The 27,277-nt window shown below is 43.0% G+C and overlaps 1 protein-coding gene and 1 long non-coding RNA gene across 2 annotated transcripts; one reads left to right on the forward strand and one right to left on the reverse strand.

The window, feature by feature from the left end:
- Positions 1–544: 544 nt before the first annotated feature.
- Positions 545–26,342, reverse strand: LOC143412895 (uncharacterized). The gene is made up of 3 exons (XR_013093421.1): positions 26,172–26,342; positions 7,439–7,614; positions 545–637 (listed from the first exon to the last, which is right to left on the reverse strand). It is a non-coding gene; the product is annotated as an uncharacterized LOC143412895 (long non-coding RNA).
- Positions 10,777–15,602, forward strand: LOC143413026 (uncharacterized). The gene is made up of 2 exons (XM_076875135.1): positions 10,777–12,102; positions 14,905–15,602. Exons 1-2 carry the CDS (start codon positions 10,981–10,983, stop codon positions 15,391–15,393), a joined length of 1,611 nt encoding a protein of 536 aa, XP_076731250.1. The 5' UTR covers positions 10,777–10,980; the 3' UTR covers positions 15,394–15,602.
- Positions 26,343–27,277: the final 935 nt, after the last annotated feature.

Raw genomic sequence — 27,277 nt, forward strand, 5'->3', positions numbered from 1 at the left:
GATTACACAGTTATTCAGGGGAAGCCACTGGGCCTTTGGGGACCGGCACAGACACACACACACACACACACACACCAACGCCTATGCTGCAGAACATGTTTAAAATCCTCCTTTAACCTTGATCATGAACGATGAAGAACATGACACCTAATAAGTGTTTTTCATTGTTCACTGTCCCTGTAAATACATAAATCACTCCCACCTTGTACAGTCAAGGGTACAGTGGACAGTGCAGAACCATGTGCAAATGTGTGTGCGCTGAGGGGAAACAGTCCAGTCCAGCTGGCATCGACACAAATGGAAAAAGAAAACAAAAGGAAAAAAAAATCTATGCGAAATATTTTTTAAAAATGTAATTACTTTTATGTTTTTAGCAGACAAAGTGGGACAGAGAAAACATATCTGTAAATATTTGAGCAGATATAAATGCATACGTGTGAATGTGTATGTTAGGATAACATACCCCCTGGTGAGAACAACAGTAAGGTCACAGGTAACAGGAGAGTCAAACCAGGGGGTGGAAGGAGTTAGTCGTTGCCATGGTATGTGGAATGGAAGTACAAGGAGAATGGACACCAGCTGCCATGGGAGAGAGTGCCAGGGCATACGGGAAATCAGCATGCGGCATTCTGGGATACTGTTGATGAAGTACAAACACAGTATGGTGGGTAAGACTCAGTATCCCCTCCCCCTCCTACTGTTTCAGCCCAGTTTCCTCACCTTCCCAGTCTCACCCACCTCCTCACAGTATGGACTGTTTTATCCCAGAGGAGGGGCTACATCTTTCTTTGTCTCACTCCATCTTGGTGGGTTTTTCTTATCTTTTTTTCTTTTACTAGAGAGTCATTTTTACTGTAGTTTTTGTTCCTCAAATACATAGTAGGCAGAAATGAACACACCTCTTGGGAATAAAATGATGACAACTGAGTGACTGTGACGAGCAATGAGTCCATTTCTCATTGCACATTCCTTGTGACAGAACTCCCTTTGGGTGGGAAATTAGCTCTATTCAGTGAGACAAAAGTGTTGAGATGTTCCGACGACACAAGCCTGAGGTGACAGTACACATGAGTATAAAACACAATGCTGACACAGACGGCACACACTCCGTTTGCCCTGGCAACATTTGCTTGGCTTCACTTTCCGTTAGTGTTCTCTCATTGTGAAGAGGAGGCTATCCTTCCTTGTTTCTTCCAATGAGGAATCTGTTTATTTCAACAAGCTCACTACACACAAACACACACCTCTTCACTCCAACTCTGAAGTGTGGATCATAGGAGATGAAAAGGCTAAGGCAAGTAAAGCTCTCCTCTTCCCCTCACCGCACATTTGTGGTAGTTATTCATTCATGACAAAACCCATTCATGCTCTGACAGCCTATGTCCTCACTGATGTATGGTGTCGTCTCCTGCCATGATCCCTGCAATGTGCAACTGGGTCCTTGCTGCCTTGCACCCACCCCACCTCCGCATATCACTTTAGCTCAGGCTGGATATGAAGCTGGGTTTCGGGGTTTATTCATATACACGACAGCTTTGATACATGACAGCAAAAATGCGCTGATGGGGGTGAGCGCCAAAAAATCTGTTTAAGATCACACGTCTGAGAGCGATGGCCCCACCATGTGAATATGAATGAAGGTGGGAAATTAATGCTTTTGCCTGTTCTTCCTCTCTCTCTCTCTCGCTGTTATTCATTCACATTTCATTCCGTGAGCACACAACCCCTGCAGTTTCTGTCAGACCAGGCAAATGCAGAGGGAGGGTGGCTACAGATGAATATGATTGCCCTCTCTGTCTTCCCAGATTCCCGTGTAGAAGGAAATCAGAGCTGTTTGTAATGCCGTTTGAGATGGTAAGGGTCAATTTGTAAATCAACCTGTTTTTTGCCCTTAGAATTCATTAGCATATGTAGCAGGGAAACACAAGGTTTGCCTCCAAGGAACAGACTGCTTCCTGTAGTAGCAGCATGCAAAACTCCTGCATTAGCTGTATTAATCAAGCATGCAGCTCCCCAAAGCTTTAAAGACTGTTTTTAATATCCATCAGCTCATTGTTATGTTGTTATGAGCCTCAAATTTACTGTCTAGTTAGTCTCACGGACTAACTGAAAGTAAGCTACCTAGCAACCAAGCCGGCCAGAGGAATCTGTGCAGCATTTAGCAGCTATGAAGCCCTTATAAGCTGGTGGACATGAAAACTGTTAGATCATCACAGGATTGTCTTGATGCATGCTCAATAATCCAGGTAAGTAAATCCCAAAAGTTGATTCTGTTCATCTGGACGTAGCGTTTTCAATAGTCATAGCCCACTGATCAAAGACCATTAATCAATTGCCATGAGTACCATTCAGAGAGAGTTGGAGAATGGCTGCAATCACAGCATTGTAAGATGGTGAAAGATGTACCCTTAGGTCCCCTCCTTGATTCAGAGATGTTCTTTCCCTTTTCACGTAAATGGCCTCCTTGACTCCCCGCTCAAACCAGCGTTCCTCTGTCCAGAATGTGTACATCCTCATCACTGGACTACAAAGTCCTGGTCTGATGAGTTAGCTCTTCTGTGTTGTGCCATCTGCTTCGCCAAAAGTTGTTTGGTTTCCCCAATGTATAAATCATGGGAATCCTCCTGGCACTTAACAGCATACACGACATTACTCTGTTTGTGTCGGGGGACCCGATCCTTGCGGTGGAACAGTTTTTGGAGCAGCGTGTTTTGGGGTTTAAAAGCCACAGAGACGCAGTGTTTGGAGAAAAATGTGTGTCAACTGTTCCGATACTCCTGACACATATTGGATCACTAAGCCTAGGCAGCAGTTGCCCCTCTTTCCTGGATCAGCTGAAGCTTTTTTTAGGTGCCTTCCCAGCTTTGAGAAACATCCAGCTGGGATAACCACATTTACTCAGGACCTTCTTGACGTGATGTTCTTCTGCTTCCCTGGCCGCTGTGTCTGTGGGAATGGTTTTTCGCTCTATGTTGTAGCGTCCTGATGACACCCAGTTTGTGCTGCAGTGGATGATGAGAGTCAAACCTTCACTCATCATCCACTGGAGCACAAACTGAGTGTCATCAGGAAAAGGAAACTGACCTCACGGTTTCAGTTATTGTGCAAATGTACTGTTTGTAAGTTTGGGGAAACCTGCAGTCAGCTGAGACGGAAGAAGTCACTTGGATGAGTGACGAAACGTGTCTCCCACTGAAAACGCTACGTCCAGATGAACAGAATCAACTTTTTTTGTCAATCCTTTCACAGGATTGACAGAGGGAAAAAAAATATGCAAATTTGTGTTTTCAAAGTTGATCAGTTTAAACATGAGAGTTTGCATCTACTTTAAAGTGATAATCACAGGATGAGTGCCTAGTGTTTTTAAGTGGTATTATAATTGGCCCGGTAGTTGCAAAGATTGGTGTACTGATACTTTCTATCAGTTTCAGTCTTCCTTGTAAATCTAGCAAACACTATCATGTGAAATGTGAAGTAAAATTGTCAGTAGATATAAATATTAGAATTTCATTTCCTTCAATGGTGCCCCATAACTACAGCATTATGGTGGAGTACTGTAAACACTGCATCAATTATCTAATATCTTATGACAAAAGGAAAACAGGTGTTTTTTGAGAAATTTGTAGTTGTGAAAGTCACAAAAGAAAATAAAGCTATACTTGCTATTAGCATTTTTTTCTGAATGACTGCTGTGTTACTACAATGTAATGTAGTCCAAATGTGTTAACTAAGGATAATATCGGCTTCTAGGTTTATTTGAGCAGTTGCTGATTTAACACTTTGACATAAATCTGACTTAGTGCTGGAAATGTTTCTTTTACTGCTGCCTGGAGCAGAATGTTTGTGGCAATAATATAATCATTTAGAGCCAATTGCCCCCAAAACACTGATGAGAATAAGCAGGTTTAAACTTTTCACTCATTAACTTGTCAATATAAACTAAATGTTTGTCTGGAGTCTGGAGTCAGACTACTTTTTAAGTCCATTTGTGCAAGGTGTAGCATCCCCATGGTATAAGTTTGTGGTTGTGACTATATCATAAACTGCTGCGTTGGCCAATAAGACCAATAGGTGCCTATATCTACACAAATTCCTCATTATTTGAATTAACGTTAATTTCAGTGGTGACTGACACATAAAATCTGCATTTGCATTTTTTAAAGAGTTTGAGTTTTCTCTACATGGCATCCTTTAATCATTTTCTTCTGTTTCCTCTTTTTCTAAAAACTAAACGAACACAAAACAACACAGATCATTATTTTCTCATTCACTGAGCATGCATACATTTCAAAGTAGCCTGGATCAACCTTAACACTGAGTGAAGTAACATTATTCCTCAGAACAAGTTAGAATACAATGCTAATATACTTATACGTGTAATATATAATTACACAGCCACACAGCTTATCAAACAAACTAGCAACTTAATGTACTCATGTTATACATGCATCACAAATCAAATAAAGTAAATTAGAATATTAGGCAGCATGCAAACTTACAGGAATAAACCCGCTACTGCGCCTATGCGGAGCACTGAAATAGTTAGGTATAACAAAGGCTCCAGTATACCAACTGTGGCCAATAGAGGTCACCATACCACAAAACAAAAGAATATTAATAACGTTCAAGCTACCAACAGGTTTTCCGCTTATAGATAAGTAAACAAACAAGTACGACAATAATAAAAATGACTTATTATTTAAAAACTAGCATAGTGTTTTTGTTCAATTAAACAAGAACAGACAAACAGCAAGTGAAACCAGAAGTAAGCACCAAATGTGGACTTTATCACCTTGTCAAAGAGCAAGCACTACAATTTGGCAGTTCGTGTCCATGAACACAAACTAGAGGATCAAATTTCCTGAGTATTTCATGCACTGCCCTCAAACTGTGCGGCAGCTGCTTTAACACCAACAAAAGGACAATTTTTGTCAGTGAGCAAGAATCAGTGAAACCAATTTTGTGACTATGTCACAAACTGGCAGGAGACTGTATTATCACAGCACTGTCATCACTCATTTGTAACTGTATATTCCTCATGTATTCATGTCAAGGTATTGTTTATGCCGTTTATGGTTAGCATAGATTACTTACGATTGAGGTCACGTGAGTCCATTTTACCTATTTTTTCTAAGACCATCCTGTCGTCATGTGTTAATTATCATTATAGTTTGTAAAACTCACACCCCGTGTAAAGCCATCTTGTGTGTAGAAAAGAAAGTCAGTTGGCAAACAAACAGCGTCTGCACGTCAGTCTATTCTAAGCTTTGCGTCTCAGATTGAAAATTGGCTTGTGCCCCACTCTGTTATACTCCCACTGATTCTATCTATTGTGAAGCGTCTGTTCTTCTATTGCAATACCCCACTGGTTTGGTTGAAGTGGATTACACATCATTAGTTCTGTATTTTATTGCATTCTCAAACTAACATGTAAAAAGAAAATAAAATTCTAGTTTTTAACAAGAAGCAGCCAATAAATTTTGAGAAGAAATCTGGGGGGGGGGGGGGAGTATTAACAAGTATTTAAAAACTCCATCAAATATACTGAACCTGAAAAATATCACAGTTTTAGAACTGAATCTTTACGTCAAAATAAATTAAAAGAATCTTTCAAATAAAATAAGCCTACATTGGTGACAGTTTGGTTTTATCAAGATCAAAATCAATTGCCTTGGGGTGTTTAAAAGCAAAAGCGACAAAATATTTCTCAAGTGGAATACAAGAAATTGAAAATACAGATTTATTTTTCGTTGTGTCATTTGTATCATTGTATCCATTACAAACACCATGCAGAAAAGCAATCTCATTTCCTTTGCTAAGTGACATATTTTTCTGCTTTAACACTGAATATAAAAGTCTAGGTTTGCACAACAGTAAAATCTTAAATGAAAACAAGCTTTCTGAAGGACCTGATGGAGAAAAGGACAATCTCAGTTTTCTCACTTTTCCTCCTTCATTCATCCATGGTTAATACCACTCTCAACTGGAGTCGCTTTCAGTCTGGCACTTAACAAAACCACAGTTCTTCATCCATATTAGTGCCAGCAAGGCAATCGCTCACTGAACCCTAACAAAATAGTTTGGCTAAGAGGATTTGGCTAATATCTCATTAGCTTAAAGGCAACAGCTCATTCTGCCCTCGCTTTTATTTGGACAGCACTGCTGTGGATTAACACTCTCTAAATAACAAATGCCACCAAGCCAATTTATCTGGCTTTGTTCAATTTAATTTAATTTCCATTACTCCTCAAAACATCTTCAGACCGGTTTTATTAGGACTGTGAAAACTTGTCAGGTTCAGGATGAGAGTAGAGGTTGACAGCAGTTTGGTTGAACAATCAACATGCAAAGTGGAGGAGACAAGAGTTGCCAACATCCCAGTATCAGTATAGCACCAGCTCCAGGTACAATAATGTGTTACATGCCACGCTGACACAAGCTAGCAATTTCTGTCATACTTATTTGTTAAGCTTTACCAAAGAAGGCTACACCATGCTCGTGTATGTTTCCATAAATCTTCACAATATGACATAACATAAAAGGAGGGGAAATTCTATCAGCTCCTTTTCAGTAGCTGTAACACTGTATGTGTCAGAGCTGTTTCTACTCATGGACATTATCCTGCTGATTTGTGTGGGGAGTTACTGTCTGCTCTGCTTTGCTCGGCTGATTTTTCAGCTTCTCAGCTCAAGCGGCTGTCTTGTCCTCATTCCCCCATCTTTTCCTATATCTTAGAGTATGATAGGTTTGTGCTAATGAAGCTCCTTTGGAACATATAAGGACACAAACTTGATGTTTTAGACATCTTTTTCATCCACATATTGGAGTGTCTGCATATAAATTCTAAATCTATATTTGTAGTTTCAACAGGACTCTGTGAAGAAAATAAGCAGATCCTTACTGCATCCATAGGAAATGAACTTGAATAATTGATCCTCAGCAAGTGTTACCACCTGTGTAAAAACAGAGCTTTTGGCAGTTTGCTGGTCTGGAGCATTACGGTGTGTGTTCGCAGGAGTGGTGGACGTCCCTAATTTACTAATTCATCCCAGGGTCAGATAATACAATGTCAGAGGCCTCAGTTAACGAGTTAAATGTTAAAGTAGATGACAGTACAATTCGAAAAAGACCAAACTAATATAGCTTGTTTGGAAATGTTGCCACAAACAGGACTTTAATATCACCAACCATTCCCATTTTATTACGGTGTATCCATACAAATGGCCCGCCCTGTACAGTGGAGGACTCAAGTGCAGATAAAACCCAAACGATGATAGCGGTTTTAAAGTCTTTATTTAACTCGAAAGGAAAACTGGGCAGGATTTGTTCACTAGAGTGATGGGGACTGTTTAAGCTGTGGTCTTTAGATAGGTCCACTAGGAGAGAGGAAAGTGGTGCAAGTGTAAGGAAGACTGTCAGAGAAAATGTTCTGACTTACTTGGGAAAGTGGGAGAGGCGGCTGGTGAAAGGCTGGCAGGTTCTAGGGGGGCAGGAAATAGGCAGGTAGTGAGAGCTGTTGATCCTGAGATGCTTTCTGTGCACGTGGGACTGGATTCATGGATGGAAGGAAGTGGCACAGGTGAATAATCCATCCTTTTCCTCAGAATGCAGTCGCTGGTAACAGGAAGGCAGAAGCGTTAGAAAAAGGGACCAAGAAATTCTCAGAAGAAACATTAGTTCCTTAAATACAGGAAAACAGGTGAGCCACAGGACCTGTAGAGTCATCTTTCCAACAGCCCTTACTATTTACACCTCTAAGAAATATTTCAAATGAATTAGCAAAATAGTAAACTGAGGAAGAAAGATGTTTTTGTATTATAAGAACTGAGAATGGTCCAAATTGTACTGTCAAATCTGATTTTTTTTTCCATGTTCAGTAAAAGTAATGTTACATTTTTTGAGTGATCTGAGTGTTCTGGTGCCCTAGATAACTGCTTACCTTCATCCACTGTGCGCACACACACGTATGCAGGGCTTACTTGTTTATCTCCCAGGAATTTCTCTAATATGTACCTATATGTCACCTTTGAGTTAAGTGTTCAACATGGTTGCCTGTCTGTATCACCGTTTCAGAAAGGCAAAGTGGGCCAGCACTAACATTTCAGAGCATTTCAGCATACAGTACCTACACCCTGAGGGAACGGAGAGCTCACGCCAGCACATTGTCATCTCCCTTAGTCTTTCTCTAGTTTGAGACATTTGCTATGCTGCCACTTCATTCCTCTCGCTGCTTTTTGCCTGACACATCTGTGTTGCTCATTTCTTATACATGCCATCTTCCCCCAGCTTACTGTAGCTCTTTCCAACCAGCTGAGCCAATTAAATTGGTGTTTACCAGCAGCAGAGATTATGTCCCAGTCTGAAGCAGGACCACCAAAAAACACTCCTTCTACATGAATAAAGGATGTATGCGAGATCACACGCACAGCACTCCTGGGACCCCAAAAAAACCCAGGGAGGTTTATGTGGGAGGTGGTATTGTTGAGGTGGTGATGGAAGTGAGTGAATGTTTAGCGAGACAACTTTTATAAGTGCGTTGACTCAGCCTACTGGAGTCATATACCAAAAATAGATAGATGCATCGCTTTGCATCCCTTTGTGAAATACAGTTCAAGAGTTCAAACAAAGAAGGAAGCAATGATTTTATCCAAGAAATACCTTTAGTATGATGATTACTAAGTGGAAAGTTACTAGTTAGTTCTTCTGGGAATAAGATAAACGACACTTAGAAAAGCTCATCACTGAATTGGCACCTTATGGTGGACTGGTGATCCCATGAGCTATGTTTTTGAGCATTATGTTGTTCTGCCTCATGGTAACCTCTCAGTTGGCTATGCCTGAAAGTTCGTGTAAGGAGGCATCTATGTTTCATCCCAGTGAAACCACTCCAGCTGGCTCCAGCAGTGTGAAGCAGTAGAATTACTTACTCTGAGTAGAAAATCATTTCAGCCGCCCGTGTTTACATTATTGTATTTTGCACAACTCTGTTGCTTGTGAAGCTCGCACACAAGAATTTCACTCACATGTGCTGTACCAATGTACCTGCACATGTGATGTGACAATAAAAGTGATTTGATTTGATTTGTTTGCCATCATAGTTGATATGGGGTGCCGTTTGTAAAGTGAAACATGCTGAAATTAACGGCAACATTTTTCCACATTTAGCTCAAAACCTTACAAAAACATGTGTTTTCGAGTAATTTTTTACAACATTTAGTAAAATATTTGTAACTTTTCATCAAATGTTAAATCTAAATGTTAAATGTTAAATCTAAATATTATATTTAAATCTAAATGTTAAATGTTAAATCTAAATGTTAAATCTAAATGTTACAGAAAACTAAATATTTAGGCTAACATGCAAATTTATTGTACGGATCAACGGAAATACCAAAATAAAAGCTTCCCGAAAACCTCCGGTCCAAAATTGTGTCTGCTCTCCTCCTCACCTCTCCCAGCCATGTGCTGCTTCACTTCTTGCCTACGAGCATGTCCAGCGATTTTGCTGGACATGTGCTGCAGCGATTGTGAAGTGGAGACTGCAGCTGCTAAGAGTGCACTACTGCTAAACCTTTGGATGGCCGACAAAACGGATCTTCCGATGTTTTCAGCTAAATCGCCTGACGTGCTTTCTCATGGTCCGCGCCTGGTTATGGCTGAATTCCAGTGGAATGACGGTCCCGCCATAATAGACGTTCCAGCCATGTGTTCCAGCCCTAAACCTAACCTTATCCCTAACCGTAACTAGCAGCTAAATGACATAAAATAGTGTTTTCCAAAGCGATTTTTAGAAAATGATCGAACATGTGTAGATTGAGTCCAAACGGTTCTCATGTGCTCTCCTTTTTCCGATGCTGTCATTTAGGAACGTGTTGGGTACCCGAAAGCATAACATGTTGACAATTTGTCACTTAGCGAAAATTATTATGCTTAGGGAGTGAGAACGTGTCTGACCACTATCGGCACACTTTTGCACCGGAGGTTTTCGGAAAGCTTTTATTTTGGTATTTCCGCTGATCCGTGCAATAAATTTGCATGTTAGCCTAAACATTTAGATTTAACATTTAGATTTAACATGTATATTTAGATTTAAATATAATATTTAGATTTAGCATTTAGATTTAAATATAATATATAGATTTAATATTTAACATTTAAAATTCTGTTTTAAATATGAAAGGTTACAAATATTTTACTAAATGTTGTAAAAAAAAGGACTTGTTTTGAGCTAAATGTGGAAAAATGTTGCCGTTAATTTCAGCATGTTTCACTTTACAAACGGCGCCCCATAAGTTGAAGATGGGATTATAGATCAATTGATAAAAATAAGAATTTTGCTTTGAGACTCTTTTCCACCCCTTTTTTCTTCATCACAACACACTAGTCAAAACCACTGCACACATACAGCCGCTCCAGCCAGCCTGACAGGCATGACAGCCAAGTCGAACTGTAGATGACACAGGAACTAAATCGCAGGTTATCATGGATCCTTAACTAGTATCAATGAGTGAAAAAAAATATTTTCATCATGTCAATTTGGATTCAAGATTCATTTTGAAAGTAGTTTGTTAATAGTATCAGTGGTTTTATACTATATTCTGTAAAATTATCTGAAACAACATTTAGGTAATTAATTCTGAAATTATATGATACAATATGTGTTTAATATTGGTACTTTTTTCTCTCTTCTATACTATGTCAACAATATTACAATACTGCAATGCCAAATTAATGGGTGTGGCGGAGGCGTGGCCCCGGGCGCAGCTGCAGGGGAGGAGTGCAGCAGAAGGCTCAACAGGGCGGCGCTGCGAGGCCGGTAAGAACAGCTGATGGTGTTTATGTACTGATGATGGTCTCCCTCCGCTGTGTTTATAGTGAGACGGGGAGGGGCGGCCAGAGGAGAGATCAGCTGGGCTCGTGAGCTGTCAGACTGTACGACTGAGTCAGCTGTCAAAACAACAACACTCAAAGCTTCAATAAATGTGGAAGTTGGCAGTACATACCTGTGTGTGCGTGTGTCTGTGCCTGGTGTATTCCACAAGTGGTGCCGAAACCCAGGAAAGTGCCGGTGGGGGAATGTCCGACCCACAGGCCGCGCCACCCGCCCAGCCTCTGCAATTCTTGGCGCAGATGCTAGCGGAGATGGCGACGATGAGCCGGGATCAGGCGGCCGACCAGCGTGCCCACCTGGCCGCGCTGCAGGAGCAGACGGACCGACAGACGCAAATTCTGGAACGGCTGGTCGGGGCCGCTGCCACGCCGAAGCCCTCGCCACTGTCGGTGGCGGTGCCCCGGATGGGGGACGGGGACGACCCACAAATTTTTTTGGAGACCTTCCGTGCCACGGCGGAGGCTTGCCAATGGCCGCGGGAGGAGTGGGCTCCGCGGCTGCTCCCCCTGCTGTCTGGGGAGGCACAAACAGCGGCCCTGAGTCTGCCTCCGGCGTCGAGGAGCAGCTTCCCGGACGTGAGCCGGGCGGTGGTGGACAGGCTGGGGCTCACCGCCGAAGACCATCGCCGGCGGTTCCGGGCCTGTCGGCTGGCTACAACGGACCGACCATTCGCCTGGGCCCGGCAGCTGCGCGACGCGGCGGTGCGCTGGCTGCAACCGGGGGCATCGGAGGGCGAGACGAAGCTGGTGGACAAGGTGGTGCTGGAGCAGTTCACGGAGGGGTTGCCAGCGGAGACGGCGAGATGGGTCCGGTGCCACCGGCCCGCAAGCTTGGAGGTAGCAGTGACGCTGGCGGAGGACCACCTTGCCGCTGGAGCAGGGGAACCCGGGGACGCCGGACGGAGGCCGAACAAACAGGCCCCAGTGCCGGCCCCGAGGCGCCGTGTGCCGGCACCAGGGCAGGCCGAGCGGCTGCCGGCGCTGAGCCCCACTAACCCTTTCGCGGCGTTGGTGCCGTCCAGGGGAGCCGAGCCAAGTGGAGCCGCCCCCGAGCCACGGAGAGCAGCACAGACGCCGGGGCCGGAGTGTTGGAAGTGCGGGCAGCCGGGGCACCTGAGGAGGGATTGTCCGCTTATGGAAGTGGGGCAGGTGTTCCGCGTTGCTGGCGCCCCAGCACCCTCCCCCGGTCCAGGAGGGACATACAGTATTCCGGTAAGGACTCGAGGGGGTATACGCCAGGCGTTGGTGGACACGGGCTGCACGCAGACCCTCGTACACCAAAGCTTGGTTCGCCCCGGGGCATTGCTGGAGGCAGAATGGGTGGAGGTGAGGTGTGTGCATGGTGACATTCACAGGTATCCCATAGTGCCGCTGTTATTAAAGTATAAGGGCAAAATGCATAGAGTGACGGCGGCGGTTAGCCCGCGCCTGTCGCACCCCCTGATTCTGGGTACCAATTGGCCGGGGTTTCATCAGTTACTGGGGCAGTACGCGGGGGTGCGATCACGACCGGAAGCGGGGTGTAGCGTGTGCGCGGCATTCAGCGGTGACGCGGGGTCGTCCGACACCGACTCCGGGGGGGAGGAGCCGGCGGGTCCCTCACGGGACGTCCCGCCGGCCCCGGAAGTGTCCCCCATGGGTGATTTCCCACTGGAGCAGTCTCGTGACGGCACCCTACGCTCAGCCTTTGACCAAGTGATGGCTATTGATGGTCACGTGGTGCGCCCTGAGGCCGCGCAGACCTACCCGCGTTTCGTCTTATTAAACGACCGGTTATATCGAGTGAGTCGTGACACTCAGACCGAGGAAACACACACCCAGTTGTTGGTGCCGCAGGGCCGCCGGGAAACGCTTTTCCAGGCGGCCCACTATAACCCCATGGCAGGGCATATGGGCTACGAGAAAACTCTGGAGCGAATAACGGCCCGATTTTATTGGCCGGGCATCCGAGCGGATGTGCGCCGCTGGTGCGCGTCCTGCCCGGACTGCCAACTTGTTAACCAGCCGGCCATACCGAAGGCGCCGTTGCGCCCTCTCCCCCTCATTGAGGTCCCGTTTGAGCGCATCGGCATGGACCTCATCGGGCCGTTTCACCGGAGTGCACGCGGCTACCGCTTTGTGTTAGTCCTGGTGGATTACGCAACGCGGTACCCGGAAGCAGTTCCGCTGCGCACCATCTCTGCAAAGAGTGTGGCGCAGGCACTGTTTCAGGTCATCTCCCGAGTCGGAATCCCGAAAGAGATACTGACTGACCAGGGCACGTCGTTTATGTCTCGTACACTGCGGGAACTGTACGAATTACTGGGCATTAAATCTATTCGGACCAGCGTCTACCACCCTCAGACTGACGGGCTGGTGGAGCGGCTGAATAAGACTTTAAAGTCCATGATTCGGAAGTTCATTAACGAGGATGAACGCAATTGGGATCACTGGCTAGACCCTCTGTTATTCGCAGTGCGGGAGGTGCCCCAGGCCTCCACGGGATTTTCTCCCTTTGAACTGCTGTTCGGCAGGAGGCCACGTGGGGTGCTCGACCTGATTAAAGAAAGCTGGGAGGACGGTCCGAGCCCCGCCAAAAATGAGATTCAGTACGTGTTGGACCTGAGAGCAAAACTCCACACTTTGGGGAGGTTGTCACGGGAGAATTTGCTCCAGGCTCAGCAGCGTCAGCAACGCCTGTATGACAGAGGGGCTAGGCTCAGGCAATTCTCACCGGGAGATAAAGTGCTTGTGTTACTCCCTACTTCCAGCTCGAAGTTGCTCGCCAAGTGGCAAGGACCCTTTGTGATCACACGGCGAGTCGGGGACGTGGACTATGAGGTCGCTCGGTCGGACAGGGGAGGAGCCACGCAGATTTATCACCTCAATCTCCTCAAACTGTGGCGAGAGGTTGAAACCGCTTCTCTGGTGAGCTTGGTGAAGGAGAGAGATGAGTTGGGGCCCGAGGTGCCAAATTCTATCATTCCCGCCTCCCTCCCTTGTGATGACCATCTCACACAGGCCCAGAGAGCGGATGTTGTCGCGTTGCAACAGCGTTTTGCGGACGTGTTCTCCCCCCTGCCCGGCCGGACGTCCCTCATCGAGCACCATTTCGTGACGCAGCCTGGCGTGACGGTGCGTTCACGGCCCTACAGGCTCCCGGAGCACAAGCGAAAAATCGTGCAGAGGGAATTGGCGGAAATGCTGAGGATGGGAGTAATAGAAGAGTCGCACAGCGCCTGGTGTAGCCCCATCGTTCTGGTGGCGAAGAAGGATGGGTCTATACGGTTCTGTGTCGACTATCGCAGGGTGAACGAAGTGTCACGCTTTGATGCCTACCCCATGCCTCGGGTCGACGAGCTCCTGGACCGGTTAGGCACGGCCCGCTTTTTCACGACACTGGACTTAACCAAGGGCTATTGGCAGATTCCCTTGTCTGCCGAGGCCAGGGAGAAAACTGCCTTCTCCACTCCGTACGGTTTGTACCAGTTCGTGACACTTCCGTTCGGCCTGTTCGGGGCCCCGGCCACTTTCCAGCGTCTCATGGACCGGGTACTGCGTCCGCACGCAGCGTATGCTGCCGCCTACCTGGATGACGTGATCATCCACAGCGACACCTGGGCGGAGCATGTGCTGCGGGTGGCCGCGGTCCTGGAGTCCCTGAGGGGGGCGGGGCTCACGGCCAATCCGAAGAAGTGCGCGGTTGGACGGAGGGAGGTGCAGTATCTGGGGTACCACCTGGGGGGCGGGCAGGTGCGTCCACAGGTGGAGAAGACGGCGGCTATCGCATCCTGCCCGCGCCCCAGGACGAAAAAGGAGGTGAGACGGTTCTTGGGGTTGGCGGGTTACTATCGTCGCTTTGTGCCGGGGTTTGCGCAGCTAACCAGCCCCCTGACCGATCTCACTCGAAAGGGTGCCCCGGATCTGGTCCAGTGGACGGGGCCGTGCCAGGCGGCGTTTGTGCAGGTGAAAAAGGCTCTCTGTGGGGAGCCGCTGCTTCACACTCCTAACTTTTCCCTCCCTTTTGTTCTGCAGACTGACGCCTCGGACAGAGGGCTGGGAGCCGTTTTGTCCCAGCAGGTGAGGGGGGCTGACCGCCCTGTCCTGTACATCAGCCGGAAGCTAGCGGAGCGCGAGCGCCGGTACAGCACCGTGGAGAAGGAGTGCCTGGCCATCCGGTGGGCGGTCAGCTCCCTGCGCTATTACCTCCTGGGACGCTCATTCACCCTCTGTTCGGACCACGCCCCGCTGCAGTGGCTCCACCGCATGAAGGATGCCAACGCCCGGATCACCCGGTGGTATCTGGCGTTGCAGCCCTTTAAGTTCAAGGTGATCCATAGGCCGGGGGCGCAGATGGCGGTGGCCGATTTCCTCTCTCGCTCGCGGGGGGGAGTTGGCTCGGCCGGACGGCTCCCCGGCCTCGAACGGGCGGTGGGGGTGTGTGGCGGAGGCGTGGCCCCGGGCGCAGCTGCAGGGGAGGAGTGCAGCAGAAGGCTCAACAGGGCGGCGCTGCGAGGCCGGTAAGAACAGCTGATGGTGTTTATGTACTGATGATGGTCTCCCTCCGCTGTGTTTATAGTGAGACGGGGAGGGGCGGCCAGAGGAGAGATCAGCTGGGCTCGTGAGCTGTCAGACTGTACGACTGAGTCAGCTGTCAAAACAACAACACTCAAAGCTTCAATAAATGTGGAAGTTGGCAGTACATACCTGTGTGTGCGTGTGTCTGTGCCTGGTGTATTCCACAATGGGAAAGAGTACTCTTTCAGTTTTCCCCTACGTACAACACAGATCACCTGATGTAAACAGTTTTTAACAGATGAATTAAAATCATGCTGCACTATAGTTAAAGTAATAAGCCTTACAATACTCATATTACAGTTGGTTTTTTTCCTGTACTTTTGTCTACTGCACTGTATTGCTTTTTTTGTGCATGGAAAATGTTTGCCATGCTGCAAAATTCAAAGTCCACACCAAACTGAATTACTACTTCCCACTGCAGCTGAACTGCTCGGATCGCCTCGTTTGTAGTCAAGGCTTTCCTTCCGTGACTTATCTAAGTCGCTACATAACACATTTGCATAATAAAGACCTAAAATGGTGAGTTTCAGACAGATGTGAAAAAAGGTGCTGCAGCTCGGTCAAAATGAGTTTGTCAGTGAGCATGATATTAGCTCCCATAGTTTCTTCCCTTAGTATTACTTTGTAAGTACTGATGGCATTTAAGAATTTTATTTCCTTCTAAAAATGTAAAAAAATAATAATAATGATAAAAAAAAAAATTTTGATAAAATTGTTTGTTTTGCTGTGCGGATATGATATTTTTCACCTGATGGTGCTCTGGACCTCTGAAAAAGTTGCACAGCACCTAAATGAGTCAGTTGTGACTCTTCTGTAATGGGTTTTTACTAACAGTGACAAGATTTTCTAAGCACTTTGCCTAATATGCATCTGTGGCACCAGGTAAATAATAGCAAAGGGTCTTGTCAGTGAGGAATTGAAGCGGGGACATAGTGATTGGTGCATTTGCACCCAAAGCACCTAACTATAGGGTCAGCTTCATGCTTTTTCCCAGCTGGTATTTTATAATCTGCATTTTTCAAGGAAAGCATTTTGAAATAGGAAAGGCTGATATGCATATTTTTCAACCTCTGCGGGTACTTGAAATCTGACCATCTGTTTAGACCGGCATCAGAAAAATCCTATCAGAGAATTTTCTCTCTTGCTCTTACAGAAAGCATACACTTTATTTCATTACAGCAAAAAAAGCATATTTTTTCCGTGTGTACCCTAACCCTACACACCCTGCACCAAAAATGCTTGCACATCCAATTTACTGACATACCTTGCTTCCACGCACTAGTTCCTCTCCAAAAGTACATGTATCTCTGATATCTATACCCTAGTGTCAACCACCTAAATGAGTTTTGCACTTCCACAATAAAAAATTGTCAGAAGGCTGAGACTTTTTCTTTTTTCAAGTTAGAGTGAGTAGAGCTATAATGTGCCTGCAAATGAGCTCACAAATCTCTTAGGCCACAATCCTGTATCTGTGAGATTGCATAGGAATAGTTTCTTTGCAGAATATGTCTGTGTGTGTGCCAGTATCGGATATAAAGAGTGGGTTTCCGGCATGTAGAGATGTAAAATGTGACTAACTGTGTGATGTATTATAAGTAGAATCCTTTGAGCTTTTGCTCAATTACAGCCAACAACCAGCACCATTTGTGACCATATTTCAAGCCTGATATTGTTTGATTTGACTTTTTCATCACAGTTCTCTGATAAAATGAGCTTCTGCAGGCTAGCTTTTAACTCACTTGAACCTCTGTCATAGTGAAGGACAACAAGGGAAATTAAGTAATAGGCTTGGCAGAGGCAAAGTGAAGGGGTAATGACAGAGGCACAAGCAGATGTACCTTCCTCTACTTTTCTTCCTCTTTGGGGTCTTTTTAACCACTTCACATCTATGCTCTCCCACCTATGCTCAGTGCTGACAAAATGCTGCGGAGCTCTTTATGTGTGAGAGAGAGCTCCATTCTGAGCCATTATTTCACTCCGTTGTTTAACTCCATCCTTTTTTGTCATAGCTTCCGATCTCTGTCCTTCTTTCCTCTAGCATATACTGAAAAAGACTGCTCATTTCTTCAAAGTCACACGCATAGCTAACATGTTAAAATATTAATAACGGTTCATTTCAAACAGAGGATGAGGCATATTTGCTTTTCTTGCAATGGCTCTTGTTGTTGCCTTTCTACCTATGCCCCTTCAACGAAAATATCTTCTGTCTTACGACTAGATCGTGTGCGTTTTCCACATTTTTCCAATCATTTTCCCATCTTTGAGATAACCGTCAGCAGGAATGTCCTATCTGCCAATAAATCACTTTGATTTCGCTTTTAAGAAAGCAAAAAAGGAGCAGGGTGTACAACCGCGCTATCCACACTTGTTTTGCAGTACGCCCTCCATTTTTCATCTTCTTAGCAATGACAGGTGGTTAAGAGTGAAATAGAAATTCTACTATAGCATTCAGAGAACAAGTGCAGCAAAAAGTGGCTAATTACCATAAATATCCTCTTCAGAAAAGAAGACTGAAGAAGAAAAGAAGCACCTGAAGCTCAGATGTGTATGTGACTTTGTGTTTACCAACAAAATGTTCATTATCACTCTTGTTCCAATGATGAGAACACACTTTATCCTCTTGTCCCTCATCTTCATCACCACAGCTACCTTATGTTAATTTGAATTTTTGTGTTGCTTTTTTTAAGGACATCCACAGTAATGAGTAAGCACTCTCTCTTTAATAAACAACTTTCAGCTGCAGATTTTTTTTAGACCGAATGTCCTTCCTAACACAATCCCACAGGGATTTGTCACCACACCAGGGATCTTTCACTTCTCAGGCGATTATGTAAACCACTACACTACGGAGCCGCTCTCCTTAATACAAGCCTTTATCGACTAGAACCAAGTTAGAAATCCACTATTATAACTGCATGCACAGCACAATTCATGTGTTATCTAATTACCTTTTAAAGGGCATCATAACCCCATAGTTTCAAATAAGTCATTGATGAGTTCCCAGCTTTGTGCAAATGTACCACTAACATTGTCAGAGCTTCTTCATTGCTATTTTAGTTATTAATTCAATTCAGATTTCATTAACATAGCTTTATACAAAACCAGGTTTTATTTCTGTCTTCTGTTGGCTGCTTGCATGTCAAAAGAGCTTTGTGAAAAGATTTTCCTCTAAGCCTACTAATGTGCCAATATTTTCAAAGTGGTCATTGTTTTCCAAATTTCTCATGGAATATATTCCCAGCTCGTTTTTGGTTTTTTTTAATCAGACATTTTAAAGTACTATTGCATTTTGCTGCTGATTTGGAAAACTGTGCATACAAAATATTGGAAATGAAAACAAATTAAAAACACGCCCACATAAAAAGTTACCATACTTGTAAAGTTGACGTAGAGGTTGTGTCATATGTGGCTGAGACTCACTGAACATGCATATATGATCAAAATATTTCCAACCTTTTGGGACCGCTTATTCATCTCTACGGAGATACTGATAGTAAATAAAATCATGATCAAAAAACAGTATTTGAATAAATTAAGTAATGAAGCATGCTTGCATAAATATCTATACAAATTCAGCCGATGTTGGATGTAATGAGTTACAAAGACACTATAATCATATTGCATTTTTAAGTAACGCAGTAATAACACATTACTGTACTAAACTGAGTGACTGCATTAGGGTTACAATTATTTTCTTACTTTCACTACAAAGGTTTTTCAGTTATCTGCATGCAGGGCAGAACAAGAACCCAGAGCGACTTTAAAGCTGAGTGAATGCTGACCACAGCCCAGCAGCCGGACCCTGATCTCCAAAAGGTAAACTGATGAGCTGTCACTCTGCAGCCTCCATTTCTACCTGTCCATGTTTCTAAAGTAGAATCAGTGTGTCCATCACTTCAAAGCCACTTTGTTCTGGTTTTCATCTTTGCTTTGTGTTGTTGGATTTGTGTTCAAACGTAAAAACGAAAACACAGATTTTATGCGTGTTCTCATGAGGGTAGTCATTTGTGTTAGTGTGTGTGACTGTAGCCTATTGGTTCAAATTGTTAACTGGTAATTGAGTGACAATGAGTTACAAAAAAGTAACAAGTAGTGTAACTAATTACTTTCTTTGGTGAGTAATTAAGCAACATACTGCATTACTTTTAAGAAAAGAAACAATGTGCAACAGATTACTTTTTTTGAGTAACAACCTTAACGCTGGATTCAGCTTACCTTAAAATAATAGCCATGTAGCTAAACTTGTTGAATTTATTTCCAGGACAGTATGCATACACACACCTACAGCAAATACTGGACCAGACAGGGTTCTGCTGCTGTCAGTTGTCATAGCTGACAGCTTTGTAGAAGAGAACAGCAGACTATGGAGCCTGATTGACAAGCAACGTCCATACAGCTCTTTTTATCCCATCAAGTTGTGAAATGTTATTATTGATTGACTCTGAAGTAGGTTTTCTCCTCTCTTTTGTCAACTTATAATGCATGCATTTGTATGAGGACAGACTTATCAAACAAAGCCCGGAGCTATTATTTGTGAAATTGGATTCCAAGTGTGGATACAGAAAATAGTAAAATTTATTTTTGTTCCTCTTATAAAGTCTTACTGCAACATGGAAAAGCAAATTTCAAACAAGCAAGCAGCTTTGGGGCAAAAATGGGAGCTGCTGGGCTCTTTTCTTTGACTTAATCAGTCTACAAAATTACTTGCTGCTCTGTTTCTAGTTCAGTTCAGTTCCTTTTTATTTCAAACATATGCATTCACCAACGTTTCATAAAATCATTCCATACAGTTGTTTGAAAAGGAGTAGGCAGAAGTATATACTTATTTAGCCCTACCCCCTCAGGTTTACATCCTCATCATCTAAATTTGAACAGCAAAAACGTATACAATGCCTTCAACATAACATCTCACAAAAATATTTTCACATGTTCAACTAAAACTATATTTAGATTTGCTAATTTACAGAAGAAAATAAACATGAGTTTGACTGCTGTCTTGGGTTTCTAGAAAAGAGAATTTCAAATATTAACATTTATGAAGTTACCAAATTCTCTAAACTGCATTCTCAAATAACTGGGTTGTAATTGTCAAAATGATATGCATGAGTGCTTCCTGAGCTGTTGTGCTTAATACAAGATGACATTTTTGGTCTGCACCACCAAACCGAAGTTTGACTGTAAAGCCTAATTTTGACCTCTGTGGGAAATCTACGGCGTGACCTGTAACGTAAAGCATAATTCAGGTATCAGAAGCTTTTGGGACACTCTACATGTAATTACTTCACTCTAACTTATGTGGAATTTAGTTATAAATGCAAAAAAAAAAAAAAAAAATGCTTTATTTAACACAACGTGATGATTGGCATGTGATCTTTACAGCTATGATTTGGCAAAATGATTTAAATACAGTTTTAGGTCTATTTATTAATGTGGTTGAAGTGCAGGCTTTAAATTTGTTTAGGAGTTACAGCTTCTTTTTTTTTTTTAATACAGTGTCCCTCATTTTTCAGAGGTTCTTAAGTAACTGGACATCTACAGTATGCTTTGGCTCACTATCCAGCTACACTGTGAAGCACTGTCCAATCAGTTTTGCAGAATTTGGCTGACATTATCAGTCACATCATCAATAAACACTAGCGGGCGGTTTTCACTGATAGCCATATATGTCCATGCCATAACATTGCCTCCACCAAGTTTGCCAGCTCATGTGGTGTGTTTCAGATGTTAGGCGTTTCCCTCCTTCTCCATACTTTTCTCTTCCCATCATTCTGACAGAAGTTAATATTTATTGTCTTCTGTTCAAATTTTTTTTTTCCAGAACTATACAGCCTCTTTTTAGATGTTTTCTAACAAGGTTTAATCTGGCCTTCCTGTTTTTGAGTGTAACCAGTGGTTTGGTCAAGCCTGTATATTTACTTTCACAACAGTGTCTCTTAAACCTAAAAGTGTGCATTTTAATCAAATTTTGATCGTTTTAAATCCAGTGAGGTGGTGTTCAGAGGCAACATTACGTTTTCCATGTGCTCATTGACATAACAAAAAAATGTCTCCTGGCCAATAGAAGGGAATTGGAAATCAATAAGCAAAGAATATATTATGTTCCTGTATGAAGCAATGACTGATCGTACCCCGATGACAGAATATGGCTATTAATTGCTTTAATACAGGTGTGAGGATTAGGATACAAACAAGCAGAGATCACATTATAACAGTTTGCCTCCCATTAAGCATTTATCATATGTTTACTAAATATGACTATGGGAAGAAGCACTATCCTCTGGCTCATCATTGTCACAGCAGGTAGGTAGATGATGAGGAGCACTCATAATTGTGAATTCATTTAATCATCTGTGGTGGATACCCGGAGTTTACTTTTGGAACGAGGCACAACAGAGACCGATGTTTTCAGACTGCTCATCATCCTTGTTCTCTTTTAAATACTATTTTTTTCTGGACACCGTTGATACATATCTTACATGATTTGGTTACTGTTGACTGTGATATATACTATATATAATTATGCAACACCAGATGGTTCCATAGACAAAGCTCCATCCTTTGAAATCCTTCATCTAACTATGCTTCTCTGAAGCCGTTTACTCAACTATACATGTACTGTATGTATGAAGGGGTGGGTGTGTTCAGACTTTTGACTGGTACTGTGTGTGCCTGGATGTTCCAGATTGATGGACTACACACAGATAATAAAAAAAAATGTTCTCAGTCTTTAACATGCAATGCATAAATTAAGATAGTTCACATAATGTTTTTAAAGTGGGGTGTTACGAGACTAAATTTGGTACCATCCACTGCATCTATGTTTGTTTGTTTGTTTATTATCATTATTATTAAAATGCTTTCTTGTACCCAGGTGTGTCACTAGTGAATCTTACACAACTGTTACTCAACTCCTGTACCAGGGGGTAAACATTGACTCTGGGTAAGCTGCAATACCTCCCCCTGCTGGATGTAAGGCAAATTAAACATTTTTTCCCCTCTTTGAGGGGTGCTTTCAAGCCTTTGGTGTTTTGGCGTGGTGGGTCAAATCAGATGTGAGAAATAAACTACATAAAACTTTAAATGTCACAAAGTGAAAGGAAGAAGGGAAAATGGAGAGCTTGTGCCTTAAATTCATTTTAAGTATATATACTCGGGAGGCAATTTATGAAAATAACATATTATCCTATTATATACTAAAACTAGTAAAACTGAAACTGATATGTTAGACAGCTGATATTCACGTACTGTATATACACGTGTGTTTAGTAGTTTGTTAGTTTTTTTGGGGGGGCTTTGAATTTGTAAGTAGTCTCATCTATTAGTTTGTATAGCTAACAACACCTTGACATGTAAATATGTATTTAGAGAACCAAAAGTTTTCAGTTTAAAGGCTGTTACACAATGGATGTGTTGCTCAAATTGTGAAAAAAAGAATAAATAAAGTTGACATGAAGTGAGGATGAGCTGGTCCTGATAGTCCTAAATGAAAAAGGAAGAAAGGAGACGTTGGCTTCATCCAGTTCTCAGAGGAGGCAGCAGCAGGGAGAATATTATGATTTGATCCAGGAGTTGACGCTGAATCACAACCGCTTTTGTGCATATTTCAGGATGTCAGTGGGGCAGTTTTAACTGTTGTTAGGACAAATGGGACCACACTCGACGAGGCAGAGAAATCATTTCAGAGAGCCAAGTGAGCCAGAGCAGTGTTTAGCTGAGTATCTGAGGCAAAATAGTATCATTTTACCATTTCCATATCATTGTACATTCGGTAGAGGTGTGTGATTTGAGCTACGAGTGCGCTTGTTGCACAGCGATGTGATTGGTCAGATCTGTTTATTCGATTCTGAAAAATCTGAAGAAAAAAAAAAATCAAGTTCGGTCTGAAAAAAATAAATGCCAAAAATTTGTCCAGTGAAATTATGTAGTAAGTATGAACGGCTGCATTAAGTGCAATAGGTGAGTCGGAATAATATTTTTAACGCACAGAATATTCACAGGTACAGTATGAAAGGGCCTTAAGAGTATATACATGAGATGCTGCTGTCTGAAAGCAAATCAGTAGAATGTTCAAGTGATTATGAAGAGATCAGCATTTGTGCTCTCGCTCTCCTCTGGAGAACAGAACGACTTGCCTGACTGCTACCACTGGACGTCTTCCTGCCAGTGGAGGTTAGAATAGCAGGTATACTGGGAGTTTTGTGATCACACTCAACACTGATCAGCTCCATTGGGCATACCATTGAGCATCTGGCGGTCCGTCATTATGCACTGCATCTGAAGTGCCACTTCCTCGGTTGTGACTCACACAAGGGATAGCAGACGAGTTTTATGATTATTAAAATCATAGACATGCATCGTTTGGTTAAGCTCCCAATACCATAGCGCACAATCTTCCTGCTGTTATTTGTGTGATTGTGACTGCATTTATATGTATGTGTGTGGGCGAATCCTTGTTTGTATATGTGGATACCTGCGCGACAACATCTGTTGATGCACATACGGTGGTTTTTAGGTGACCTGCTCTGCTTGGATGTTTCTGGGATTATGTCTGGGTGGGTTTCCTTGTGTGTAGGTGTGCACATAATGCTGGCGAGTTGCAGGTGTGTAGTACTTTTTGTGCATGTATGAATGGAAGGGTAGGGACATAGGTAGACAGAGGGATGCTCTGCTGCGTTCACATAAGTACGGCAGGGGTGCGGAAATATGGTTCTTGGCAACACACATGTAACATGTGTGCCTGGCAGGTGGTTCGTGACACACCAATAGTGTGTGCCAGTTAGTAGCACCAGGCACTAGAGGGGAGCTGTGCCAATCTCATGCCAACACTATGGGGCACTTTCAGGGCAGAGAAACAGCTACTAATAGGCAGAAGTGAATGTCCTTCACTTATCCCGACAGACTTTTTTGAAGCATATTTAATCAAACCAAACCAAAACATAGTGACGTTTTGTTTTTCTGAAAGTTTGTGTGCCTTAACATATCAGGTCAGTGTGTTTGCTTTTTTTCAGTTGGCTACTAAGGTTTAGTAAAGTACAACTCAACAGTGTTATAACACAACACTGAAGCCTTGTCCTTGTGTCAGGATATGCAAGTCTCTCTATTTTGACGATGTGTGTGTGTATGTGTGTTTTGTAGTTTCCTGTGGTGCATTGGGAGGCGAAGCGGTGTCTAGTTTGGTGCACGTACCGTGTTCTCATTACTGCTAACAGCCTTGAGCCGGCCTCGTCATTAGAGGGAATTATTCTCAATCCAATCACCTATCAGTTACGCTACGCTACAGAGGCCCACAATCTGTCCTCATCCGATGGCTGAGATTTCTACGTGATGTCTCCTGAATTGCAAAGGACGAACAGTGAGACACAAGAGGAACAAGGGGAGCAGAGAGTGCGAGAATGGTACATAATAGCTGCTTGTGCTATTGGTCAGGGAGCAAATTTTAAAATCAAACCCATCAAATTCTGTTTGTGGAATACTAAAAAAAAATCATTTGTAACACCGCTGCAGGGCGTTGGTATTGGTCACTGGTCAGAAAAACAAACAAACAAACAAGCAAACAAACAAAAACAATCCCACTGCGTTTCTTGAAGCAATAATGTATATATAACATATATGTAACATGTACCATATTAAGGCTTTCATTAATGTAGAAACTCATATCACCCTAATTGTTTAGAGATCTAAACAAGACTTAAAAATAGTCCTTATAAGGATGATACCTAAATGAACAGTAACATAATTTCTTTGGCAGCAGAAAATCACAGATTGCCTATAATAAGAAATGTGACTGTGATGATTTCTTTGTTGTTGACTTATTGGAGGAATTTAGAGGATATATTGCACCCACTGGCCAGATGCCTGTCTCACAAAAGGCAATTTACAAAAGTTGCACCAAAATAATACACTGCCAGTCTACTCAGTCATCTAAGAGGAAAATGGTGCTTATGCTGACTGACTTTAAAAAACAATGTCTTAGAAAGTTATTCTGCTGGGCAGTTTTTCAGTAATTCGAAAAACAAAATAAACAAAGTTAACTGGTGGTGTTGCTGTTGGTGCAGATGCTATTTTACCCTTGGTTCTCATTACTTTAACCAGCCATAGTAATTGAAAGTTGATTTAAGCACCAAATCGCAGCAAAGTTGTGTTTGCAGAAACATTATGCATTATACAATATAGGGCTCAATACGGTATACTTGGGTATCAGAAAAAAAAAACTTCTGCTAGATATTCAGGAAATGTTGCATAAATGCAAGGGTGTATCCTGGAGTTAAGGGACAGAATACCCTCAAGGTCAGACTTCTGCAACACCCGCGGAGTACAAAAGATATAACAGGTAGTAAGAATGGGATGGGTCAGATATGATTTTCTGTGTTTTTAATACGTGTTGTTGTACAGTCCTTCAGGGAATTGGAAGGAAGGAGTTGTGGATAATTTGTTGACAATGGTGGTGAGGTTTGGCACAGAGAAAACAGTGAGCAGATTGGCAATGCAAGGATGAAATAAAAAAAAAAAGCCATCACTATTGTTATTTTCTCATTCATATTACCCTCTTATATGAAAATATTGCTTCTGACCATTGATTTCCATCTGTGTTTTAGTATATCTCCAAATCTCTCTATTCTTCGTACCTCCCAGTGCTTTTCTATTCTCCTACCATCCCATCTCTGCATGTCAGTTTCCTTGTGTCAGTGGTGGTGGTGGCTGTGCAGGTAGGGAATATGAATTACCTTGCAGGCAGGCGGTGTTCTGCTTGGAAGACTGCTGTCAGCATGGTGAGAATGGATGAGGAGAGACAGGAGAGAGATGAGACTGACAGCTCCAGCCAACCTTCATCCACCCATCCACTCCCCCTCCTCCCCCGTTTCCTCTTTTGCATGCTCCTTCCACGCCTCCCTTAAACTCCACCACTTTTCTGGTTAAAAATAGAATACAAAAACCAAAGCCTAAAGTGCCACGTGGGAAAACTGATCAGACATGTCAAATTCCAACTACAGGATAATATCTCATCTTAAAGCACCTAATCAAATATGAACCAAATATGGGTCTCTAGAGAACTTGAAAGTGGTGCTCAATCTTCTGAACCTATGTTAAAAAAAAGAAAAAAGAAATTGTTGGTGTTTTACACTAAATGGTCATACGTGTTGTTATCTGGGTCTTTCCTTACTGTGAGGTTTTTGGTACTGTTGACTACCCACAATACATCCTGAACTATATTTTTTCTTTAAAACTGGGGAGATATTAAAAAAAATCTTTTGACATTTTAATAAAGAATATGAGTGCAAACTTGACAGTATATTTTCTGGACCGTTAATCAACTTAATGATGCAAAGATTCGCCCGTATTAGTTGTTGATGCAACACAGCATACATCAGTCTGCAATAGGAGTGCGTTTGCCAGATTTTACAAAGATTTTCTTTGTGCCTGTTCTAGCTGGCCTTTATCACTTTCTGCAGACAAAAAAGAACTTACTGTGAAGGTTTTACATCCCCCAATCCAGTCACATAGTGAAGGGATTTGGAGGAAATTGCTGGGGAAAACAACAATTGTTACCACAGACACGACATGAAGTTGAACACATTAAAAGAATGAAAGTTTTGTTTTTTTTTAAAGAGGCCAAGATCCAGACAGTAATGCACACTGATTTACTTTAACAATGCTGAAATCCTTACAGTATATGCCTTATCTAATGACTCTGAGTTTTATAGAAGATGGTGCTGGTTCATCCAGAGATTCGTGCCATTCTTATTTCACATAATATGGCATGACTTCCAGTGTTATTCTGCACTGTGAAACCTCAGTCTCATTAACCATCTGACTAATCTGCAGGATTGTG

The sequence above is a fragment of the Maylandia zebra genome, linkage group LG16, assembly GCF_041146795.1.
Source record: "Maylandia zebra isolate NMK-2024a linkage group LG16, Mzebra_GT3a, whole genome shotgun sequence".
Classification (NCBI taxonomy): domain Eukaryota; kingdom Metazoa; phylum Chordata; class Actinopteri; order Cichliformes; family Cichlidae; genus Maylandia; species Maylandia zebra.

Bases quoted from the DNA above. Each gene is read 5' to 3' on its own strand.
- LOC143413026 (XM_076875135.1), top strand. From the start codon at position 10,981: ATGTGGAAGTTGGCAGTACATACCTGTGTGTGCGTGTGTCTGTGCCTG. The intron at 12,103-14,904 runs GTAAGGACTCGA...TTTGTTCTGCAG, and splicing joins GAGGGACATACAGTATTCCG to ACTGACGCCTCGGACAGAGG.